The 24712-nt window shown below is 35.7% G+C and overlaps 1 protein-coding gene across 1 annotated transcript in view; it reads left to right on the top strand.

Annotated features, from left to right (window-relative positions):
* The window catches only part of LOC145283491 (HEAT repeat-containing protein 4-like), a 2203577-nt gene that overhangs the window by 952196 nt on the left and 1226669 nt on the right, over positions 1-24712 (top strand). Inside the window, exon 11 of the mRNA XM_080132316.1 lies at positions 21856-22039. Coding sequence (XP_079988442.1) covers positions 21856-22039 — 184 coding nt within the window. The remainder of the gene's footprint in view (positions 1-21855; positions 22040-24712) is intronic.

The following is a 24712-nucleotide window of genomic DNA, read 5'->3' as shown; positions in this document are numbered from 1 at the left end:
AACAGACTTGAAAAAAACAAATATATTCTATCAAAATCTTTTCTTCAAAATCACTGGATTCGGCATTAAATAACCTGAAAAGGGTTGATATGCGGTAAAACAAAAACAACCAACTTAAGTAAGAGAAGAATCCAGGTTGTCCTCGTCCTCGACGGTCGTGCATCTAAACAATATGATATAAATGCGGGTGTACCTCAGGGATCTATCCTTGGACCTTTATTATTTCTAATTGTCATAAATTACCTCCCAGATAAAATTGTCTCTGAGATGGGTATATTTGCTGACAACATCATGCTCTATAACAGATACAAGGGGAAAACAAATGAACACATATCTAAGGAAATGGCAGAAACACAAGAAGGAGACCTAAGGAAATGGCAGAAATACTAAGAGACAAAAATGGATGGTCACATTCAATGCTGCCAAGAATAAGCTTGTTTCTTTCAATAATTAAAAGACACCTTCTCAAACATCAAAAGCTCTGACTAAAGATATATTACCTGAAATTATCTGAAACTCCTCGGCTTAAGGTTCACAGGAAATATGAGTTGGCATAGATACATTGAGAGCATTGCTAGGGCCGCTGTGAGGAAGGTGGCCTCTCTCTACCATACTAGAAAGTTACTTACACCTGAAAGTATCCTGTACCAAGGCCACCATTCGCCCATGTATAGAGTATTGTTGTCACATTTGGACTAGGGCATCTACTACTAGTTTCTCACTTCTGGACAGGGTTCAAAAGAGAGTCGCCAACCTGATAGGTCCTGAACTGTCATCTAGGCTTCTAGGTCTGTCTCATCGATGAAATGTTGCATCCCTCTGCCTGTTCTACAAGTATTTTAATGGTGGATGCTATGAGGAACTACAAGCCCTTGTATCTCTCCGACGTAAATACCCCGACAAACCTGACAAGCAGCAAAATCCCACCCCTACACAGTAGAGATCCCTGGATGTAAGAAAGCTTCTTCCTCGGAACTTCTAGACTTTGGAACACGCTTCCGGGTTCCTGCTTTTCCAACTGTACTGACATGCAGAAGATCAAGTGTAATGTGAACAGATATCTTTCTGCTCAACTCTTTACATAGCATCCTTGCAACTTATGGCCCCGTTAGTAGCCCCCTACATCAAAGTGGCACTGTGCTTGTTTGGGGTGAAAATTGAATAATAAAAAAACATTATAACTTTGTGGATTGGCATTCTCAGCCAACATGAGCTGGGATGAGCCCATAGAAGATGTTGCCAAATCTGTTGAAATTAAAGTAGGCTTCTTTCTACTGGGTTTGAAAACTTCATACGTCTGCCAGTATCTGATATCTCACATCTGGACTGATGTGCTAAACATTAGCCTCTCTCTTTTGGACAGAGTAAAAAAAAAAGATTTTTTATCCTTACAGACCTTGCACTGTTTGTCAGGCTCCAGCCTCTGTCACATCGCCCTCAAGTTGCTTCCCTTATTTAGTTTTATAAGTATTTCCTGTAATAGAAAGTATTACTCACACAAGTGGTTGCCCCGCTGTTTAGAAGACAGGATAGGGAAAGGGACAGAAGAAAAAAAAGACTTAATTGTGTAGATTGATATTTCATAAACTGTGTGAAACAATAAAATTGTCGCCCTAGAAAAGGCGACATGATTCCATTTCTGTTTGATGAAAACCGGTTATCTTTCTTTTTTTTGCTGACCATCTACTTTAATTATTTTTAATTATCTTCACTTTCTCCATTTACATTTATTTGTTATTTAAAAAATTTTTTAAAATAATTCCTTTAAAATTTTAATTAAAATTTTATCTTTACTTTTTATTTTAATCTAAATTAAATTAAATTCAATATATTCATGCTTTATATCTATAGTATTTTATTATATATTTATTTACTTATTTATTGCCGTTATTTGTTGTACCTTTATTTATATGGGGTGATGTGACCATTTAAATAGGACCTTCATTTTTCAGAGAGGTTTTCCAAAACATCCCCCGTTAAACACACACACACACACACACACACACACAACCCCCCAACACACACTCTCTCTCTCTCACACACACGCGCGTGCTCATATACATACACACGCACGCACGCACGCACACGAGCATGCGCCTAAAATTACCCATCCTGCCATCGCTTTCTTTCTACCATAATCAGAATCTATTGGCGTCGGTTACTAAGTTCTATTTTAAAATTTGAAACTCTGAGTTAAAACGCCTATTTATCGTTTTTTTTTTCTCTGTTTACTTTGCATTGTTTCGCTTTTTCAAAGTCGCTGATGAATTTGCGCTGACTCCATCCAACCTCTTATGGTTGATTCAACGCAATGAAACCACTGGCACGCCTTTGAAATGTGTATATATAGTGTTGAAATAAATATTATATATATATATATATATATATATATATATATATAGAGAGAGAGAGAATGGACTCTGTAATAATAAATGAAAAATGTGCATGAATGAAAATATATTTAAGTATATTTTACAACCGGGCTACGCTTCCCACCCTGCTAATAATTTAATAAAAAAAAATACCGTAAAACTGAAATTTATCTTAAAAAATCTATCTAAAATTATTGTATTTTGCATAAATAGGAAAAGTAACAAGGGAAGAGAAAGTTCTTCAAAATTCATTCCCGAGCATTCTTTGGATTTGTAATAAAAATACTTCCGAATCTTGTTATCATTTTGAAAATTGCATTGAAACACTTTACTTTATTTCCATTAACATGTTTCTGTCTCACACGGCATCCCCCCCCCCATTTATTTTTAGACTAACATAATTTTAATCTTACTTATTTCGATAAACTTCATGTAATTTAATTCTTTTGTATGTTTTTTTAGTTTTTGCCTTCGTGTATTAAAACAAAACATGTTCAATGGAATATCTTCGCCATGTTTAGAAGATTTCCAGCCTTTTGTTTGATCCATCTGTACGTCTGTCACACTTCAGATTGAAGCAACATTTTCATCTCTCTCTGTGTATGGACGCATATCTAGCTGCATACAAGTATGTAAACACCATAAACAAATATTTGCGTTCGTAGACATTTTAGCCCGATAAAAACGGATGCCAAATTGATGGTTGAATATGGTTAAATTTGTACTTAGTTTTGCATTAAATACTAATCTCTATTTATCTCGTTTGTTATAAAACGGATACCATAATACTTAATTTGCTGTACCTTATGATAACAAAGGTTCATGCAAAATTTCAATCAAACCAGTCCAATATGGGATTCCTTCAGTCCTTGACAGACTATGGATACCCACAAAGGGGTGTCTGTGCATGAAATTTTTGTGGCAAGAGGTGTGCAATCTCCAACCACACCTCTCCTCAGTCGACATTGTTAAATACCAGTGGCAGTGGTATGTAAAGGACGACGGGAAACAATGCTGAGATAAGCAGAGAGCACATACAGCGCCTAGAATTCCCAAATGGTCACCCATCTGATATTAGCCAGGCTCAACGTTGCTTAACTTTGGTGATCTGACGAGAACCCGTATGTCAATGCGACTATGCCACATCAGTTCAATAGTTTCTAAATAAAAGCGGGTCAGTCAGACAAATAGAAATATGATATAGTAGTAGTAGTCAGTCAGCACCAACCCTATTCAGGGTTTAACTGGCTTCCTCCGAAAGAGGAAGTTTCGTGGGAGTATGAAATTCACAAGCGGTCCCCAGTCACATGTATATCCCGGTTAGGGGAGATGACGACGTTAGGTTTTTGCAACTTTTTGCAGAGAGGTGTCGACGTCCTCCTACATACAGCACCTGGACTTCCCAAATTAGTCACCCATTTTAGTAATGGCTAGGCTCAACGTTGCTTAACTTCGGTGATCTGACAGGAACCGGTGTGTCAATGTGATTATGCCGTATATATATAAAAAAAAAATGATATAGATGTACTTGAATCCTTACTAGAGTGTTATAAGACCGTTATGTACCCACTAATGAACTCTTCAAAATACTATATTAATTGAGAGCCAAGAACTCTTGTGAGAATGGAATTCTCTAGCGAGATCCAAATCACAAGTAAGCCTTTCTTACGTCACCACTTTTCTTTGTGACTTTATATTATTTTGTATAATTTAGATTCTTTGGACTACTGTTCACGTCTTGAGTGTCATTTTTCCCAACGTTCCACTCGATGTAATCCGTGCCATTCTTTATGCATATTTTGTTGAAGTCTGGAATGTTTCTGTTGAATTTGGGAATTCAGACAGAATTTTGAACAGAACCGTTTAATTACTTAACGAGGGAAGTATGCTCTCGTTCCGTCAGCCATGACTGAATAGAGATCCTAAGTAATTTGCAATTGTATTTTTTGGTCGCTCACATTGAGAATTGAATCTTCAATCTTCAGGAGAATATCACGTTTACAATTGATTTTTCTAATCAAGTACCCGTTGCATAGTGGTTGGAATACTTAGAAAAATTAATTGTGACATATCGACCGAAACTTTGTGAAAAATGAGAACAGCGGTCCGATGCATCCAAATAATATGAATAACCGATAGTTATCTAAAAAATTCAGAAACATAATTTTCACAATATCTTCAAAATCGTGTTCCGAGTTGCCCTTTCGTGGTCACAATTCTGGGTTCACATTATGGAGAGAACTAAAATGCCAACTAGACCATATTCTCGTGTCTAAGATCTCTTTGTACAGATATTTGTCAGGAGGATATTTTCCCCCTACAAGTAAATCTTGACTAAATATTGAAAATAACATTCGGAGCCCAAATAAAATTTCCTCCATTAGGCTACCCTGCCTCATATGAGGAATGGCGCACCTTCTTAAATTGATGCTACCTCTAATAACTAAGCTAGATATTCCACCAGACTAGATGAATCTCTGTAATGAAATCCGATAAGATCAGTTAGGGAAGCAGGAACCTGAAAGGGAATTCAAAAGTCTAGCAGTCTTAGGGAAGAAACTATTAGAGTTGAAGGCTTTCTTACATCTAGGGATCTCTACTGTGTAGAGGTGAGATTTTGCTGCTTGTCGGGTTTGTAAGGGGTAATTACTTCGAGGGAGTACAAGGGCTTGTAGTTCGTCAGAGCACCTACCACTAAAATACTTGTAAAACAGGCAGAGAGATGCAACATTTCGTCAATGGGACAGCAGTTGAAGCCTAGCTGACAGTGCAGAACCTATTAGGTTAGCGGTTCTTATTTGAGCCCGGTCGAAGAATGAGAGACTAGTAGCAGATGCACCAGCCCAAATGTGGCAACAATACTCCATACACGGGCGGATGGTGCAATTATTTGCATTATCCTGTGGCGGACAGGGTCTCCTGCTTATGTAATTGACGTTCCTGTCCTCATGTTGTAATGTAGGTGAGAGAAGCAAAGGTCACATAATGAATACACGAAGTATACCGATATATGATAACAAATAAATGTACATTTATTTATATTTAATTACAAATCAAGGTTGTAAGAGTTTATAGTGAAAGATGAATGAGTAACGTTACTTGCGTTTACTTGCGTTTAGGTCTCAATATTTTTTAGAGTTCGATTGCAACCTGCCTATTGACAGAACCGGGAGGTTGATTCTGTCACATCTACATTGTTCTGAGATCCAGCAAAAAGGGAAAGAAAGACACAAAACCGGCGCTATCGCCCCCTACTGGCAACGCATGGTGTTACCAGAGTTGAAGGGCGATAATCTGGTTTACCTTAAGGTCCTCCTTTTGTGTCTGTGTTTCCATGCGTGGAGAACTAAGCTCCCATAACACTCCCCTCCTAGTTAGCTGGAAAGAAAAGAAAACTGAAGAAAAACACGCACATATAAAAAACATTCCTTCTGTGTTCTGTAAACAGGGTAGTAAATCATAGGCAATCAACAATTCCCCCACAATCAAACAATCATGAGGTTATTTACACAACAACCGAGAAGGCTAACATGCTTGCCAGTCGGTTTGCTTCTAACTCCACATTGGACCCAGCAAACCACTGCATCCCTGACTTATCGTTGCAGACAGACGTCACACTAGATGATCTGAAAATAACCCCTTCTTAGTTGCATGATATCATAAAAAACTAGACACCTTAAAAGCATGTGGACCTGATCTCATCCCGGCTGTGCTATTAAAAATGCTTTGCAGAGGTTGCTCCAGTCCTCTCCAAGCTTTACAACAAATGCCTTAACGAATCTTGCTTTCCTGACTGCTGGAAAACTGCTTCTGTTGTTCCAGTTTACAAGAATTCTGGCAAAAGAACTGACCCATTAAATTATCGCCCCATTAGCCTCGCTCGGTTTTTTGCCAAAATATTTCAATCCATGATTGTCTAAGCTCTAGTCCATCACCTTACAACTGCTAAATTTCTAACTGACGAATAATACAGTTCAGGAAAGCCTGTTCTATAGCAGATATCCTAACTGTAATCTCTAAACGTATATACCATACACGGACAAAGTAGGGAAGGGTAGAGCGGTAACCCTATGTATATATAAGGCTTTGGACAGGGTTTGGCACATTGTGGTTCTAAGGAAAATTAGATCATATAGTATCACTGGAAAAATATATGACATAAGTAAGACGGTCCTGGATATGACCTTAAACTATATCCGATGGTGAGGCCCCAGCTTGCAGGCTTTGGAGAGTGTGGAGCCACCCCTTAATTGCCATTGCTCCCAGGTCCACTCTGAGCCGGAGTGGTAGTACCTGTTAGGGTCCCAACTATGGGTTAAATAGAAACAGACTTGAAAAAAACAAATATATTCTATCAAAATCTTTTCTTCAAAATCACTGGATTCGGCATTAAATAACCTGAAAAGGGTTGATATGCGGTAAAACAAAAACAACCAACTTAAGTAAGAGAAGAATCCAGGTTGTCCTCGTCCTCGACGGTCGTGCATCTAAACAATATGATATAAATGCAGGTGTACCTCAGGGATCTATCCTTGGACCTTTATTATTTCTAATTGTCATAAATTACCTCCCTGATAAAATTGTCTCTGAGATGGGTATATTTGCTGACAACATCATGCTCTATAACAGATACAAGGGGAAAACAAATGAACACATATCTAAGGAAATGGCAGAAACACAAGAAGGAGACCTAAGGAAATGGCAGAAATACTAAGAGACAAAAATGGATGGTCACATTCAATGCTGCCAAGAATAAGCTTGTTTCTTTCAATAATTAAAAGGCACCTTCTCAAACATCAAAAGCTCTGACTAAAGATATATTAACTGAAATTATCTGAAACTCCTCGGCTTAATGTTCACAGGAAATATGAGTTGGCATAGATACATTGAGAGCATTGCTAGGGCCGCTGTGAGGAAGGTGGCCTCTCTCTACCATACTAGAAAGTTACTTACACCTGAAAGTATCCTGTACCAAGGCCACCATTCGCCCATGTATAGAGTATTGTTGTCACATTTGGACTAGGGCATCTACTACTAGTTTCTCACTTCTGGACAGGGTTCAAAAGAGAGTCGCCAACCTGATAGGTCCTGAACTGTCATCTAGGCTTCTAGGTCTGTCTCATCGATGAAATGTTGCATCCCTCTGCCTGTTCTACAAGTATTTTAATGGTGGATGCTATGAGGAACTACAAGCCCTTGTATCTCTCCGACGTAAATACCGCGACAAACCTGACAAGCAGCAAAATCCCACCCCTACACAGTAGAGATCCCTGGATGTAAGAAAGCTTCTTCCTCGGAACTTCTAGACTTTGGAACACGCTTCCGGGTTCCTACTTTTCCAACTGTACTGACATGCAGAAGATCAAGTGTAATGTGAACAGATATCTTTCTGCTCAACTCTTTACATAGCATCCTTGCAACTTATGGCCCCGTTAGTAGCCCCCTACATCAAAGTGGCACTGTGCTTGTTTGGAGTGAAAATTGAATAATAAAAAAACATTATAACTTTGTGGATTGGCATTCTCAGCCAACATGAGCTGGGATGAGTCCATAGAAGATGTTGCCAAATCTGTTGAAATTAAAGTAGGCTTCTTTCTACTGGGTTTGAAAACTTCATACGTCTGCCAGTATCTGATATCTCACATCTGGACTGATGTGCTAAACATTAGCCTCTCTCTTTTGGACAGAGTAAAAAAAAAGATTTTTTATCCTTACAGACCTTGCACTGTTTGTCAGGCTCCAGCCTCTGTCACATCGCCCTCAAGTTGCTTCCCTTATTTAGTTTTATAAGTATTTCCTGTAATAGAAAGTATTACTCACACAAGTGGTTGCCCCGCTGTTTAGAAGACAGGATAGGGAAAGGGACAGAAGAAAAAAAAGACTTAATTGTGTAGATTGATATTTCATAAACTGTGTGAAACAATAAAATTGTCGCCCTAGAAAAGGCGACATGATTCTATTTCTGTTTGATGAAAACCGGTTATCTTTCTTTTTTTTGCTGACCATCTACTTTAATTATTTTTAATTATCTTCACTTTCTCCATTTACATTTATTTGTTATTTAAAATTTTTTAAAAAATAATTCCTTTAAAATTTTAATTAAAATTTTATCTTTACTTTTTATTTTAATCTAAATTAAATTAAATTCAATATATTCATGCTTTATATCTATAGTATTTTATTATATATTTATTTACTTATTTATTGCCGTTATTTGTTGTACCTTTATTTATATGGGGTGATGTGACCGTTTAAATAGGACCTTCATTTTTCAGAGAGGTTTTCCAAAACATCCCCCGTTAAACACACACACACACACACACACACACACACATACACACACACACACACACACACACACACACACACAACCCCCCAACACACACTCTCTCTCTCTCACACACACGCGCGTGCTCATATACATACACACGCACGCACGCACGCACGCACACGAGCATGCGCCTAAAATTACCCATCCTGCCATCGCTTTCTTTCTACCATAATCAGAATCTATTGGCGTCGGTTACTAAGTTCTATTTTAAAATTTGAAACTCTGAGTTAAAACGCCTATTTATCGTTTTTTTTTTCTCTGTTTACTTTGCATTGTTTCGCTTTTTCAAAGTCGCTGATGAATTTGCGCTGACTCCATCCAACCTCTTATGGTTGATTCAACGCAATGAAACCACTGGCACGCCTTTGAAATGTGTATATATAGTGTTGAAATAAATATTATATATATATATATATATATATATATATATATATATATATATATATATATAGAGAGAGAGAGAGAGAGAGAGAGAGAGAGAGAGAGAGAGAGAGAGAGAATGGACTCTGTAATAATAAATGAAAAATGTGCATGAATGAAAATATATTTAAGTATATTTTACAACCGGGCTACGCTTCCCACCCTGCTAATAATTTAATAAAAAAAAATACCGTAAAACTGAAATTTATCTTAAAAAATCTATCTAAAATTATTGTATTTTGCATAAATAGGAAAAGTAACAAGGGAAGAGAAAGTTCTTCAAAATTCATTCCCGAGCATTCTTTGGATTTGTAATAAAAATACTTCCGAATCTTGTTATCATTTTGAAAATTGCATTGAAACACTTTACTTTATTTCCATTAACATGTTTCTGTCTCACACGGCATCCCCCCCCCCCATTTATTTTTAGACTAACATAATTTTAATCTTACTTATTTCGATAAACTTCATGTAATTTAATTCTTTTGTATGTTTTTTTAGTTTTTGCCTTCGTGTATTAAAACAAAACATGTTCAATGGAATATCTTCGCCATGTTTAGAAGATTTCCAGCCTTTTGTTTGATCCATCTGTACGTCTGTCACACTTCAGATTGAAGCAACATTTTCATCTCTCTCTGTGTATGGACGCATATCTAGCTGCATACAAGTATGTAAACACCATAAACAAATATTTGCGTTCGTAGACATTTTAGCCCGATAAAAACGGATGCCAAATTGATGGTTGAATATGGTTAAATTTGTACTTAGTTTTGCATTAAATACTAATCTCTATTTATCTCGTTTGTTATAAAACGGATACCATAATACTTAATTTGCTGTACCTTATGATAACAAAGGTTCATGCAAAATTTCAATCAAACCAGTCCAATATGGGATTCCTTCAGTCCTTGACAGACTATGGATACCCACAAAGGGGTGTCTGTGCATGAAATTTTTGTGGCAAGAGGTGTGCAATCTCCAACCACACCTCTCCTCAGTCGACATTGTTAAATACCAGTGGCAGTGGTATGTAAAGGACGACGGGAAACAATGCTGAGATAAGCAGAGAGCACATACAGCGCCTAGAATTCCCAAATGGTCACCCATCTGATATTAGCCAGGCTCAACGTTGCTTAACTTTGGTGATCTGACGAGAACCCGTATGTCAATGCGACTATGCCACATCAGTTCAATAGTTTCTAAATAAAAGCGGGTCAGTCAGACAAATAGAAATATGATATAGTAGTAGTAGTCAGTCAGCACCAACCCTATTCAGGGTTTAACTGGCTTCCTCCGAAAGAGGAAGTTTCGTGGGAGTATGAAATTCACAAGCGGTCCCCAGTCACATGTATATCCCGGTTAGGGGAGATGACGACGTTAGGTTTTTGCAACTTTTTGCAGAGAGGTGTCGACGTCCTCCTACATACAGCACCTGGACTTCCCAAATTAGTCACCCATTTTAGTAATGGCTAGGCTCAACGTTGCTTAACTTCGGTGATCTGACAGGAACCGGTGTGTCAATGTGATTATGCCGTATATATATAAAAAAAAAATGATATAGATGTACTTGAATCCTTACTAGAGTGTTATAAGACCGTTATGTACCCACTAATGAACTCTTCAAAATACTATATTAATTGAGAGCCAAGAACTCTTGTGAGAATGGAATTCTCTAGCGAGATCCAAATCACAAGTAAGCCTTTCTTACGTCACCACTTTTCTTTGTGACTTTATATTATTTTGTATAATTTAGATTCTTTGGACTACTGTTCACGTCTTGAGTGTCATTTTTCCCAACGTTCCACTCGATGTAATCCGTGCCATTCTTTATGCATATTTTGTTGAAGTCTGGAATGTTTCTGTTGAATTTGGGAATTCAGACAGAATTTTGAACAGAACCGTTTAATTACTTAACGAGGGAAGTATGCTCTCGTTCCGTCAGCCATGACTGAATAGAGATCCTAAGTAATTTGCAATTGTATTTTTTGGTCGCTCACATTGAGAATTGAATCTTCAATCTTCAGGAGAATATCACGTTTACAATTGATTTTTCTAATCAAGTACCCGTTGCATAGTGGTTGGAATACTTAGAAAAATTAATTGTGACATATCAACCGAAACTTTGTGAAAAATGAGAACAGCGGTCCGATGCATCCAAATAATATGAATAACCGATAGTTATCTAAAAAATTCAGAAACATAATTTTCACAATATCTTCAAAATCGTGTTCCGAGTTGCCCTTTCGTGGTCACAATTCTGGGTTCACATTATGGAGAGAACTAAAATGCCAACTAGACCATATTCTCGTGTCTAAGATCTCTTTGTACAGATATTTGTCAGGAGGATATTTTCCCCCTACAAGTAAATCTTGACTAAATATTGAAAATAACATTCGGAGCCCAAATAAAATTTCCTCCATTAGGCTACCCTGCCTCATATGAGGAATGGCGCACCTTTTTAAATTGATGCTACCTCTAATAACTAAGCTAGATATTCCACCAGACTAGATGAATCTCTGTAATGAAATCCGATAAGATCAAGAATAAAAGAAAGATATACTATAACGTAATTAACTGATCAATTGAGGAGAAGAAGATCAATGTTCCTCACTTCTTTAACTCAATGTTTTAAAAGAAGAACTTTAATAGAACATTCGAATATCTATGTATCTCATATAGAATTCAAGCGTTAGCTTCAAGATCTTTTGATTTCTGAGACCTTTGGTTGAAGTAAAATGAAACAACAACAATTTTTCAATAATAAAAATAAATATTTCTAACCCATGATTCCTTAATTAAAATTGCTATGATATTTGATGCATTGTGATTATTTATGCACTGATACGTTAGAAAAAGACTTATGTCTGCATTTCCCTCAGTTATGAGTAAAATAGCAACTTAGATTCAATCAAAAGTTTACATTACATAAATTGTGTTTCAACATTAAATAATCACCAAAAGTCGATTTACTGTAAAACGGTAAAAAAAATAGGTAAAAATATGAAGCTGACAGTATTAACGCTGCTATGCCTCAGGAATCCATCCCAAGCCCACCTCTCTTACTGATCTTCATCAATGACATCCCAAATCACATTCTTTGTTCATTCGTCGACATATAAGCAGACGATACTACCATATAGGGCAACACTTCTGATCTGGAGCAAGTTATGCAATGGAGTAAAAAAAATGGCTAGTTACCTTTAATGTATCTAAACTAAACTTCTATCTTTTCATAACCAATGTTCATATCCTTACGTTGCCTTTGTTCAAAGGAACGGCCCTCGTCTTGTAGAAGCACCTTGCTTCGACAAACTTTTGGGACGGACCTTAAATGGAAGACCTACGTCAGATTTTTTTTTTCCAAAATCACTGGGAAATGTGATCGTTCTATTGCTCCAGAAAGTTTCTCACTCTCGATGCAATCCTCTACCTGTAAAAGAGTCAAATACCTTCGTAGATGAAGTGCTGTTGCCACATCTGGAGTGGAGCTCCTAAGAGTACCCTTTTCTGCTTGGGTACAGAACGGTGCTCAAACGGTTGGCGAGAACCTTTCCACCTCCCTACGTCCTCTTTCGCACAGAAGAGAGAAATTGTGAGTCTCCCTCTGCTCTATCGATACTTTTATGGTAGGTGCTCGAATGAGCTTTTGTCTATCTTGCCGTGACAAGGTCTAGAACCGTCTTCCAAACTTCTCTCTCTGTAAATCGTTTGCAACGTACTTGCCTAGCTACAACAACAACCAACAATTTCCTTCATTATCTCTGCCTAAAACTAAACGGAAATTCCATGAGCAGGGTTTTTTTTTTTTTAGAACTGCGCATCTGTGTGTCTGTTTCCCGGCATTTTACATATTTACAATTGTTCAGCCATTTTGATACTACAGAGAGGAGTGTTGCGCACACCTTTAATGAGAGTCAACAAAATGAATTTCATCTTCAAATCTATTGTGAATAAATTCCTACTGAGCCCTTTTCCTTCTAAATAATCTAGCTCTAACCAGGTTCAACCATAACCGATCATGTTGCCTCACCATCAACCAAACATGCCACCTTATTTTAAAGTAGCCACCAGTGATGACTTCGAAGTAAAAAAAAAAAAATAAAAACATTTTCTTTATATCCTGTCACGTTCCCTGGGAACCAACAAATAGTTGCAAAGTAGACGAAGAATAGAACAGAACTTCAGCTCGCTTTTTTTTGTTGTTGTACAGTGACATTTATTTCCTCATTGTTACGACCGTAATGTCACCCACGTAATCGTCATCTCGAAGTCATCCACCCTCTCACATGATCTCGAACGTTGTTCTCGTCTCTAACGTTATCTTTTTTTTAAGTCTTTATTTTTCCCTACCAGTGACATCATTTTGCATGCATTTGCCTATGTGCATCTGCACTATGTTGCACTCCTTTCTATTTTGTTTTTTTTTATTTACAAACTAGCATGACTATTTGGCATTGTCCGGACTACGAACAACAAAACAATAGCGTTAAAAAGTATGTGTGTAAAATATATAACAGCCAGTTTGTTGTTTCGTCTATACGTGTTTACATACCTCCTCACGAGGGTTGACTTTTAAATAATAGATCTCCACATATATATTTATACAAATTCAATTCAAATTGATAAATTTAAAAGAAATTACAAAAATTAACACTTTTCTTTTTTCCTATCAATTTTCCTCCCCATGAGTGCAGAGTAAGACATAAGGTCGATTTTTAACATGGAGAAAATTCAACTCCACACAAAGGGCCACATGCAATATTTCTTCTTCACTCACTTAGAACATAGAATTGCCATTGGTCTGTCACTAGTTTGAAAAAGGGGTTTTCCTGGTGAATCTGCAGGTTGAATGGACGTATCTCAATACTCTTGTTAAATTTACATACAGATTGAAAGCAATTTTTCTTTTTGTAAATTGGACAACATTTTCCAAACAATGGACACTTTTTGTCTGCTTCATGTTCGTAATTACAAAATTTGCATTTCACCTTTTTCTTTGTTTGTTGTTTTTTTATTCCGTATTGTACGTCTCGACAATTTGCCTTTAATTCTGTGCCTTATTGAATTTTTCAATCAATTCCAGCTGTTGCATAAATTCTATACAAAAATGCAAAGGCATTTTACATATTTACAATTGTTCAGCCATTTTGATACTACGGAGAGGAGTGTTGCGCACACCTTTTAATGAGAATGAATAAAATGAATTTGTCGTCAATTTTCTTTTTGGCTTTTCCTCAGTTTTCACAATCGCAGTATCTGCTTGTTTCTTTATTTGGCAAAACTATTTCTCCATTGTGTTTTAATGATAAGAATTTGGTACTTTCATCTTGCTATGAAGTCTTAAGCTACCGTCCTTCATACAAATGGTAGTTACCATTTATAGCAGTCTTTTTGCTGCATCCCCATGAATCATGTTGTTGATAGCATCAATCCAAAATTTTTTCAAGCTTCTATTTATTTACTTTGATATGTTTTTCATAACAATTTATTTTTATTTTCTAATGTGTGTTTATAGTTTATTATTGTGTGTGTGTTTATAGTTTATTATTGTGTGTTTATAGTTTATTATTAATATGTGTGTTTATAGTTTATTATTAATGTGTGTGTTTATAGTTTATTATTGTGTGTGTGTTTATAGTTAATATTGTATGTGTTTATAGTTTTTTATTAATGTGTGTGTTTATAGTTTATTATTAATGTGTGTGTTTATAATTTATTATTGTGTGTGTGTTTATAGTTTATTATTGTGTGTGTGTTTATAGTTTATTATTGTGTGTGTGTTTATAGTTTATTATTGTGTGTGTGTTTATAGTTTATTATTAATGTGTGTGTTTATAGTTTATTATTAATGTGTGTGTTTATAGTTTATGATTGTGTGTGTGTTTATAGTTTATTAATGTGTGTGTTTATAGTTTATTATTAATGTGTGTGTTTATAGTTTATTATTAATGTGTGTTTATAGTTTATTATTAATGTGTGTTTATAGTTTTTTATTAATGTGTGTGTTTATAGTTTATTATTAATGTGTGTGTTTATAATTTATTATTGTGTGTGTGTTTATAGTTTATTATTGTGTGTGTGTTTATAGTTTATTATTGTGTGTGTGTTTATAGTTTATTATTGTGTGTGTGTTTATAGTTTATTATTAATGTGTGTGTTTATAGTTTATTATTAATGTGTGTGTTTATAGTTTATGATTGTGTGTGTGTTTATAGTTTATTAATGTGTGTGTTTATAGTTTATTATTAATGTGTGTGTTTATAGTTTATTATTAATGTGTGTTTATAGTTTATTATTAATGTGTGTTTATAGTTTATTATTAATGTGTGTGTTTATAGTTTATTATTAATGTGTGTGTTTATAGCTTATTATTAATGTGTGTATTTAAAGTTTATGATTAATGTGTGTTTATAGTTTATTATTCATGTGTGTGTTTATAGTTTATGATTAATGTGTGTTTATATTTTATTAATAATGTGTGTGTTTATAGTTTATTATTAATGTGTGTTTATTTACTAGGATTTTAAAAATTCAATTTAATTCATGCAGTCAGGCTTGGTCATTAAATTTATTATTGAATCTTATTTTTCAAAAAATAGAGCTAATGTTTTGAAACAGTACTTTCATACTTATTTATAAAACTAGCAGGGAAGGCACCGACATTGCCAGTCAGGAAATAAGCTGAAAAGTATTTTAATTCATACAGATTTTGTATTTACTTTTACAGAGCTAATTTTCTATTGAATATATATATATATATATATATATATATATATATATATATATATATATATATATATATATATATATATATATATATATATACATATATATATATATATGATATTGATTTCAGAAGTTAAGAATATGACTTGGGTATCATCAGATAGAATCGAAACAAAAACATTTAGTGCTACAACCACGTTTCCTATCGTTTGAACTTACCCAACACGTAGATAAAAAGATTTAACATTAAACAACTTCGATCTATGATTGAATTTGTACATCCATAAAACTAATAATATTTCTCAGCAAGTTGAAATGAACATTTTGCATTTCAACTTGCTGACTTCTCTATGCGTTAGTCATCCATTCCAACGAGGATTTTTCTCGTTCTAAACCATCTTTGGTTCAATTTGTAATGCATATGATTTGCTAAGAATATTAAAGGCAGTTTAAATAATTTTTCAAATTTTGAATGTTCACGAAAGTAATTAATTTTATTTCTTCGACTATTAACAAATGTGTTTTTTTTTTTTCGCGGGGCTACCCGGCGTTGCTCGGGATCGTATAAACAATGAGAAATTTAAATTGATTTTGAATATATTTGTTATTCTTAGGAGAGAGGAATTTTTAATGTCTATGTATTATTTGGTATTTCGAGCATTGTTGCTCATTGATGCTTAAGCGACTTACATAAAGCATTTTCTATTCCCAAATAGTTACCCATCAAATAATGACCAAGCTCATTGTTGCCTAACTTTGGGGATCTACATAAAGCATTTGGTATTCCCAAGGAGTCACCCATCTGATAATGAGCAGGCTCGGTTTTGCTTAACTTTCATGATTTACATAAAGCATTTATCATTCCGAAGTAGTTACCATAAATAACAACGTTTTTATTTCAACACGGTCCGTATTCCATAATAGTATAATACTACCCACCTCATATAAAGAATTATTACATTTCCTTAAGGGGGGGGGAATGGAAAGAATGCTTTTTTTTTTTTCTTTGTTTTCTTTTTTTTGTGTGTGTGTGTGTGTTTTTTTTAGTGTAAAGAGAAACAAACGTTGATTAACACATATGATGCCTCCCCCCTTTCCTCCGTAATGTTTGGGTTTACGAATCGGAAGTTTAGAGTTTCATATAGAAATGCATTGTTTACATTTTAAAATAGAGTAATTCCGATCCTGGTCGCTAAATATTTTTAATCACTCATAAATTGATTTGTTCCTATTCGATTAACGTATAAATTTGATAGTTTACATTTTGAAATGCGATAATGCGTGTAAAGCAGCTGGCCCTGATGGCATCCCAATTATAGTGTTAAAAAAGCTTCAACCAGAACTTGCTCCCATACTTACGAAACTATTTAAGCGCTGCCTTAAGGAGAAGTGCTTTCCGACTCCCTGGAAGACCTCATCAGTTTGCCCTGTATTTAAGAATTCAGGTGATAAGTCATCTCCTTCTCAGTACAGACCAATAAGTCACCGGTGTGTTATGAGTAAGTTGCTGGAATCCATATAAAATAGAGAAATAGTCAACCACCTCAGCAGGAATAACCTTCTTAGTGACACACAATATGGTTTCCGCTCTGCAAGATCTACAGCAGATGTGCTGACGGTTATATCCCACAGGATTAGTGAATCTCTTGACCAAGGCTTCCTTTCTAGGGCAATTGCTCTTGACATATCAAAGGCCTTCGACAAGCTATAGCATAAGGGTCTACTTCACAAGATTTCCAGCTACGGTATAACTGGAAATGTTTTCTCAATCATTAAATCATTTCTCTCTGATAGGCTCATAAGAGTAGTGGAAGATGGACAAAAATCGGAGGCCTGCAATATAAATGCTGGAGTCCCTCAAGGGTCAATCCTAGGCCCAACTCTCTTCCTGATCTACATCAATGACCTCCCTAAACACATACTTAAATCTTTCGTTGACATCTATGCTGATGACACGACCATCTATGGCAACACATCAAAGGCTGTAAATGACAAAGTTCTCTCTGATTCTCTCTCCTCTGATCTCGAGCGCGTGGTTCAGTGGGGGAAGATGTGGCTGGTTACCTTTAATGCATCCAAAACCAAACTCCTATCCTTACATCATCAACGCTCTGATCCCCATCTGGCATGAATTGTGATGGATGGCTCTCGTCTGGGTGAGGCCCCGTGTTTTGACAAGCTTCTGGGTTTGACCTTTACTCCTGATCTGAAATGGAACACGTACATCAAGTCTGTTGCCAAGGTCACTGGAAAGATGGTGGGATCCTTCTACCGCTCCAGAAGATATCTCACTACTGATGCAATTCTCTATCTATATAAAATCCAAGTACGTCCAAGGATGGAATACTGTTGCCATATCTGGGCAGGAGCTGCTAAAAACAGCCTATCCTGCCTTGACAGAGTATAAAATAGACTTTGTGGCTTAGTGGGGGATGCCCTTTTCTCTACTCTGCAACCTCTCTCCCACAGAAGAGACGTTGCAAGCCTATCCTTGTTTTATCATTATTTCCATGGCAGGTGCTCCTCTGAACTCCAATCTCTGGTCCCCCCTCGCCAATCTTTCACGAAAAACACCTGTCTAGCTGAATCCACTGTGAAAAATTTCCCCCACTCTTTATCTCTGCCTAAATCAAAACGTGGATTCCATGAACAAAGCTTCTTTCTTAGAACTGCACGCCTTTGGAACTCTGTTCCGTCTGCCTGCTTCCCACCGGAATACAAATTGGATGTCTTCAAGTCCAATGTTAACAAATTCCTTATGAACCGCCCCCTTAAGTAAACACTTCATCAAATCTCCACATTAACGTAATGTACTTGCAATAAACCTTATCCCTGAGTGGCTTCCGGGCCTTGATAAGTGGTGATCACTGTGTAAAAAAAAAAATAATAATAATCACGATGGTATAATTATTTTGACCGGAGAATTCATTTAACTTCCCAAAGAAATCAGAAAAACGTAAACAGAGAAAAAGACATCGAACGAAACGAAACGAAACGAAATAAAACTGAAGTGATGTATTGTATATTTATGAAAAAAAAATGGAAAGAATCCTTGTTTTTGTTTTTTCTTAGTGTAAATATGTTGCTAAATAAATGGTAAGTAACGAACGTAAAAGTAAACGTGGTGCGTTTCACTCAATGGGAAGCATTTCAGTTTTTGTAAGCAACTACTAAACCCGAAATCGGCGTTCTTTCTTAAGTGTCCCTTGTGAACGATCAAGCAGCGGTGTAAATGGGGAGTGGGGGAAAGAGGAATTTAATAGAGACGAAAGATTTTACAACTTCCATTGATTCTAACCGACTTTGGCAGTGAACTCGCACCAGAAAAAATATAGGAATGTATGCTTATTGAGGAAGTGTAGAGATAATTGGCCTGCAGCACACCTTAGATAATGTGTTGCAGTTTGTGTATATGACATTTGCATGAAATTTCTTGATTTTTAATCCTATTAAGGTCAAATCACAGGGGGGAAAATGAGTTCATTTTATTTATGTAGAAAAGAGAGAAAGAAAAGATAGATAGATAGATAGATAGAAGAGAATAGAACAGAAGATATATTTTTTTTCATTTTTTTTTTAAATCACTTCATATTAAATCGGTTTTCACATCAGAGGACATGTGAGATGTCACGTCAACAGGAGACGTCTATTATCCTTAGTCTTGAAAACACTAAAACTATAGTTAAGAGGAAACAGTAGATTTGTGCAATTGTCCAGTTCTAGAAAGGGAAGATATGATAGCGAGGTTCTAGAAAGGGAAGATATGATAGCGAGGTTCTAGAAAGGGAAGATATGATAGCGAGGTATTTGAACATCGAATTGGTGAAACGAGCTGAGACAAAGGAAACCTGGAATAAATCAGATAAATCGCTGACTTGCTAAAATGCTGCCAAATTCCTTACAAATTCTGAAGGGCTATGAAGGTAACTCATTCTTTATTTTAGCTATTAACAAAAGATATAAATGTCTTAGTTACTTATAAATAAACCGCAATTTCACAATTACAGTATATACTGTTTAAATAATTAACCATTGCTTCGTATATACTTTAATATATTTAATGATATGGACACCTTCCACTTTGTAATAGAATACAACAAAGGAGAAAGATTGCTTACTACTTGATAACAATATGTAACGTAGTTGTTAATATGTAGAGAGCAAACACGTTGTACACTCCGTCGTAAGGAAATAGACAAAAGAATAAAACTCAATGCACTTTTTCTTTTTGTTTTAAACAAGGCCTTTATATTAGGTATTTCCAACAACACATTTTTTTCTAAGCAACTTAACCAGTCTATTTCTCCTTTTCAAGCCGAGTGTGACTGTTTGTCTCTCTGTGACGCCACGCATGCATCTCGAACACATATCGGATTCTACTTTTCCAAACATTCGTGTCTCGAACACGTCCTTTTCCATTCTCATGTCTCCAACACATCTTGAATCCTTTACGTCACTAACACGCCTCGAATACCTGCGTCTCTAAACATTTAGGTCTTTTTACTCTCTGTTGTGACGTCACATCGCTCAGCCAGCTTGGATATTTGCATATGAATGCTGCTGCTGCTAACCCAGCATCAGCGGCTCAGTTACAAATACAAATTGTGATGAAGTACTGCTTGTCATTGGAGCACAGGGTGGAGCAGGAACTAGTGTGATTGCAAGATTTAAGAATGAATGAGATAAATTCAAAAACTGAATGGACCAGCTAACTAACCAATGAATATTGTCTCTTGCAAGAATATTTGCACCCAGCTAATTTCTATAAATAAATGAGTACATATATTTCGGGACTTAAGCAGAATATGAACCGCGTTATTATTCCAGGCAGGTTATGTAAATCACCGAAAAATGTCGAAAAGCTTAGCCAATAAAATCTCAGCCACCTACAATTGGCAAATTACATTTTTATTTATTACATTTTTAACGTTTCTTTTAATAGAAATTGCTTCAGACAAGGCTTGAAACCACTTGCTAAAGCCAGGAATATCATTTCAAATTTAAAAACTAGCCAATGATCAGTATTATATGAAACATCGCTTATGGAATCTGAGGACTAATAACGAAATAAGAGAAGCGATCTCTATTAAATATTTCTAGCAGTCGACCCAGCGTTGCCCGGTCGTAAGATACGGATAAATATTATATTTTAATTTATACAGAAACTGAGATATGTGCATGCGAGTATTATGTTTTTTTTCCTATCCGTTCATTTTTTGTAAGTAAAAAAAATATACTCGAACTAAGATCGAAACCAAAACCGAAATAGAGTGAGTCAAGTACGATAATCATTAGGCCAGCTTGACACTATCTTCGAAAAGTGTGTTCAAACCTACTTATTTTTAAGACATCTAGATCCACAAATTTTAAGTAATGTGTCATGTGAACCATTTATGAATGTTCAGTCATGAAACATCCGATGATCCTCACATACCATTTTTTCCATTTTTAACCTTTAATGAAAACCGATTAAAAAGTTTTCCCCAAGTATGTATACTCTATATACGAAATGTCAAATCTGTAGATTAAAAATTCGTTGAGTATATAGGTTGAGAATCGTCCTCACACACCCACACAGGTTCACACGTTTAGAGATATACAGAATAATTGAAAGTTCAGAATAATTGAATAGTCTCACCTCTTGGTATTAAGAATAGCTTTCTAAATAACAATGTTATTATTTCAGCACAGTTTTTAAACTACATAATTATATCTTTTTTATTGAAATTACCATACGATGACTATTTTTTAATTAGATGTTTTTTTTCCTTTTACATGTTAACCGTTTACTAGTATTTTAAACATTAATCATTGTTTTCAGCAAAAACAAGAAAGGTGAAGTTTTCGATTGCCAACTTTTGGTGGCTTATGTAATCTGCCAATAATATGCTGACTATAATGCGGTCCTTATTCTGTGTAAATACCTATAATTTTTATCACCCATGAAAAGATTGCCTTTCAACGGTATTTTTTTTAATTTAATTTTATTTATTTATTTATTCCTAGGATATCAGCAACAAAATCAAATGCCTGATGTGGTCGGACTGGCATCCCGAAGTCAGATTGCAGGCGGCTCATTGTCTTGGGAAAACAAAACAGGGCAAAAAAGTCCACGATGATCTTCTGATGAAATTAAAACATCTAGATCCACAAATTCGAATCAAAGCCATCAGACTGATTGGATATTTAGGTAAGACTTATTATTAGTCATTTTCTTCTTCTCGTTTTCAAGTCATTTTTCCCTTGACAGGGTCGGACCTCTTCATTCATTGACTTCACAATTTTTTATCACTTGCGTTTTGATTCGTCAATTCCAATGGTTCCCATGTCTTCAGCGACCAACTGTTTCCAATTCCTTTGAGAGCTATGCACTTTTTTGTGGGTCACTTATTTTTATTAAGATTAATTTTCTTGAATCTTCCGAAGATGACAGAACAAATTTAATCTTCTATTTTCGATAACTTTCTCAACATTCCTCGATTTACATTTGCTTTTGATTGAAGATTTCAGAAGAGAAAAGTGTAAGTAAAATGTATAAAATAATGACAACAAAAAAAGGTGAATCTGGTGCATTAACAACCTAGGCGGATTTAAACAGCTTCCTCCAAAAAAGGAAGTTCCATGGGAGTTTAAAATTTACAAGTGGTCCCCAGCTGCATGTGTATCTCCCGTAATGGAAGATGACGACGTTAGGCTTTTGCAACTCTTGCAGGGAGGTATTGACGTCCTCCTACATACAGCGCCTGGTATTCCCAAATAACCACCCATCTGGTACTGACCAGGTTCAACGTTGCTTAACTTCGGTGATCTAATGAGAATCGGCATATCAACGTGATTATGTTGTATAAAATAATACAAAATTAAAATCAAAATTATATCCAAAGATGAGTCATATCAAATTTAATGTAAATCTAATCATTAGTTTTTCACCAATAATTACTTATTACCACTTACAACACTACAATCATTAGAATTTACATCAGCTTATGACACATTTGGCTTGCCAAAAGATAGTTCAACAACATTTTGCATGAATTAACTAATAATTTTAGAGCCTATAAGTGTTTTTTTCTTCTCTTTTTTAGTATTATAATTTTATGACGACCCTATATCATATTTGGTATCGTTAAAGATGATTCATGCCAACTGTTCTGGAATTCGGTTGGGTAGATTAGAAACTTAAATGTAATAAACAAGCACATTTTCTATATATGGAATGTAAGGAACTACTTTTGAGGATAATAGGTGAGTTAAGCAGCAAGTTTGCACATTACATCTAAACTTCTGCAGGTAATTACAACGAGGGAAACGGGAAACATGAGTGAATTCTAAAGTTTAGCGACATGAGAAATGAAAGGATTAGAGTGGAAGGGTCTCACCAATGAAGGGGGGGATTTTGCTGCTCATTAGGCTAATAAGGAGTATGTTGAGGGGACACAAATGCTGTAAGTTCATCAGAGCACATTCTATTAAAGTATTTATAAAAGATAGAGCTCAGATAATGGTCTTGCTCATCTTAGTATATTGAACCATTCAGCAGTGTCTACGAATGTTACATCATGGTCCACACGTCATCTTTTGCAGTCTATTCTCCACAATGAATGTCCTTATATCTCTCGGATAAAACAAATGCTTTGGCGGAGTTGACAACCCATCAAGCTATGCTAAAGATACAATTCTGTCAGCTGATCACATATGTACATAAGGCCGAAATGATCAGTGAAACAAAACACTGATATTGTTGTGGTGCCCACCATACAGATAACAATAAACGCTTCAACTTATTAGAAAGACTGGGAGAATATGTTTTTCAATGTTAACACACAAGTTATACACGTTTGACAGTCTTTATTTGTTGTATTTGCTTTTCAATATATTTTGTTTCCATTAAATGCCGAATTGTGTCTTTCTTTTGGACACTTACACGATCACAACTGATATACACGACAAAACAACGATTTTCATCCAAACATATCCTTACTGAACCAAAATCCTCGATTTCTGGGAGGTATCTCATCAACTAGTTAACAACTGGGAGCTTAATACTGGTGATGCTCAAATCTCATTGAGAAAAAAGTACTACACAATTTATGCAGCCCGCCAAGACGTGTTGACATTGTGACTTGGTATATTGTGCCGATTTGAATGTATTCATGCACAACTTTTTTTTTTTTACACAGTGATCACCACTTATCAAGGCCCGGAAGCCACTCAGGGATAAGGGTTATTGCAAGTACATTACGTTAGTGTGGAGATTTGATGAAGTGTTTACTTAAGGGGGCGGTTCATTAGGAATTTGTTAACGTTGGACTTGAAGACATCCAAGTTGTAGTCCGGTGGGAAGCAGGCAGACGGAACAGAGTTCCACAGGCGTTCAGTTCTAAGAAAGAAGCTTTGTTCATGGAATCCGCGTTTTGATTTAACTTCAAAACTAAATTCCTTGTATGCACGAAATTCAGCCAATATTGACCTTTTCAGCAGATAGTGATTGACTTCTTTCTTTTTTATTTGACTTTTACGGCAAACACATATGAAGTACAGACCGTTCGTAGTGTCATGGCCTCAATAGAATAGCCGAGTAGAACTAGCTGTAAAAATAGCGAAGAGAGTAAGTCTGGAAATGCAGGTCTTCAGGGCTCATTGAATAATGACAGTCAATTGAAACCATCCTGCAATATCGCAACACTCCTATCCAAAGCATTGGTCATTCCTCGCTCTACCACTTTCTTTGCAAATTCATATTAAACGACTCCTTAGTGTTCTTTTCACTTGGTTTTTATTTGTAAATCAAATGGTTATGTATAGTTAAATATTGCGAGCTGAATTAACAATTCCACACTGTTTATTGACGTCATTCTGTATA

The sequence above is a fragment of the Euprymna scolopes genome, chromosome 8, assembly GCF_053919585.1.
Source record: "Euprymna scolopes isolate OS-2025 chromosome 8, ASM5391958v1, whole genome shotgun sequence".
NCBI lineage: Eukaryota > Metazoa > Mollusca > Cephalopoda > Sepiida > Sepiolidae > Euprymna > Euprymna scolopes.
The sequence above is the reverse complement of the archived record's forward strand: the minus strand, read 5'-3'. Positions and strand labels throughout refer to the sequence as shown.